This window comes from Cynara cardunculus, unplaced genomic scaffold, assembly GCF_001531365.2.
Source record: "Cynara cardunculus var. scolymus isolate 2C unplaced genomic scaffold, CcrdV1 Un_Scaffold_1762, whole genome shotgun sequence".
Classification (NCBI taxonomy): domain Eukaryota; kingdom Viridiplantae; phylum Streptophyta; class Magnoliopsida; order Asterales; family Asteraceae; genus Cynara; species Cynara cardunculus.
The window spans coordinates 39,159-41,272 of NW_020200866.1; the positions used below are offsets into that span (position 1 = coordinate 39,159).

General features: G+C 44.1%; 1 protein-coding gene across 1 annotated transcript; it reads left to right on the plus strand.

Annotated features, from left to right (window-relative positions):
• Nucleotides 1–28: 28 nt before the first annotated feature.
• LOC112502677 lies at nt 29–967 on the plus strand. Its single transcript, XM_025106660.1, has one exon. The coding sequence runs from the start codon at nt 29–31 to the stop codon at nt 965–967; it is 939 nt and encodes a 312-aa protein (XP_024962428.1).
• The last annotated feature ends 1,147 nt before the right edge of the window (nt 968–2,114 follow it).

A 2,114-nucleotide genomic window follows, 5' to 3' on the forward strand; every position in this document is an offset into this window, starting at 1 on the left:
AATCAGAGGTGATGAGGATATTGCTGCCATGACTTGGGGACAAATGAAAAAGACGATGATGGATAGGTACTGCTCGCAAACGGAGGTGAACAAGCTAGAATCCAAACTCCTGAGATTAAAGCAGGGATCGTTGTCAGTTCAAGAATATGTTAACGAGTTTCTTGAAAAAGCGAGGTTCGCCAGTTACCAGGTGGCTACCGAGGAGAGAAAGATAGGTCATTTCAAGGATGGCCTAAGTATCGAAATCAAACGTTACGTGGACATGACCAAGCCGACCACGTTTGTCCAAGCAGTAGAAATGGCAAAAGTAGCAGAAGAGAACAACGCTAGGGAGAACCATGATAGAAGGGATGCAAAKAGAAGATGGGAAGGATCGAACAAGTCCGACAAGAAGCCAAAATGGACTCCGACTTTGGCAAAAACACGAAGCGAGRGATTCTCTATTCCTCAATGTAACAAATGCAACAAGAGGCATAAGGGAGAGTGCAGAGCAGGGAGCCTGACGTGCTATAAATGTGACAAACCGGGGCACACCGCACGAGAGTGCCCGAAAGGAAGGACTTGTTACGAATGTGGGGCTACGGGACATCTGCGTCCTGACTGTCCAAAACATCGCAATGGTGTGACACCTCACGGGAAGACAGTGAACAACGGATTCGGGAAGAGAGCGGAAAATAGGAAGGAACTGCCTAAAGGACACGGCCGAGCTTACAACATGACTTTGGAAGAGGCAAAGAAAACACCCGACGTCGTATCTGGTATGTTCCCTATCAACAATGTGTATGCACATGTGTTATTTGATTCGGGTGCAAATGGTAGTTTTGTGTCTACCACTTTCTGCCACTATCTGAATAGCAGTGCTCGTAGGCTAGACAAAACCTACACTGTAGAAACAACCGACGGTAGTCAGCGTAAGGTAGAAGAAATTGTACGCCAAGTTCTCAAAATGCGAGTTTTGGTTGCATGAGGTACAATTTCTCGCTCACATAGTTAATACGGAAGGGATCAAGGTGGATCCGACTAAGATTGATGCGGTGATGAACTGGGAATCACCAAAGTCAGTAACGGAGATCCAAAGTTTTCTATGCCTAGCGGGGTATTATCGAAGGTTTATCCAAGATTTCTCCAAAATAGCAACACCTTTGACAACACTGACAAAGAAGTCGGTTAAGTTTGATTGGGGGACGAAACAAGAAGAAGCTTTTCAGACACTTAAAGAGAGACTAAGCACTGCACCGGTTTTAGCACTACCGGAAGGAGTAGAAGATTTTGTCGTTTATAGCGATGCATCAAAGATGGGTTTGGGTTGTGTACTAATGCAGCAAGGAAAGGTCATTGCATATGCGTCTCGTCTGTTGAAAGAACACGAGAAGAAATACCCAACTCACGACATGGAATTAGCGGCTGTTGTCTTCGCGCTAAAAATTTGGAGACACTATTTGTACGGTACGAAGTGCATAATTTATACGGATCATAAGAGCCTTAGGTACTTATTTGATCAAAAGGAGCTAAATATGAGACAAAGAAGATGGATGGAACTACTTAAGGATTATGATTGTGAGATTCACTATCATCTAGGTAAGGCAAATGTAGTCGCCGATGCACTTAGTAGGAAGGAGAAAAGCGGACCGATCAGGGTTCGAGCCATGTAGATGAATGTTAAGGTGGAGCTCCTAGACCGAATACGGGATGTCCAGAAGGAAGCTTTACTTGAAGCGAATATCAAAAAGAAGAGAATGATTGGACATATTAAGACCTTGACAGCCAGACCAGATGGAATATATAGACATAGGAATCGGGTTTGGATTCCTAGTTTAGGAGATCTAAGAAATGTAGTGATGGACGAAGCACATAAGTCTAAATATACTATGCATCCAGGTAGTAATAAGATGTACAAAAACATAAAAGAAAGCTACTGGTGGCATGGTATGAAGAGGGCAGTAGCTAGCTATGTGGGGAAATGTCTGACATGCTTGAAGGTGAAGACCGAGCACCAAAAACCATCTGGAATGTTGCAACAAATGGAGATCCCAGTATGGAAGTGGGATATGATCACGATGGATTTCGTCACCAAACTTCCAAGGACGGTAAAGGGACACGACGCCATATGGGTA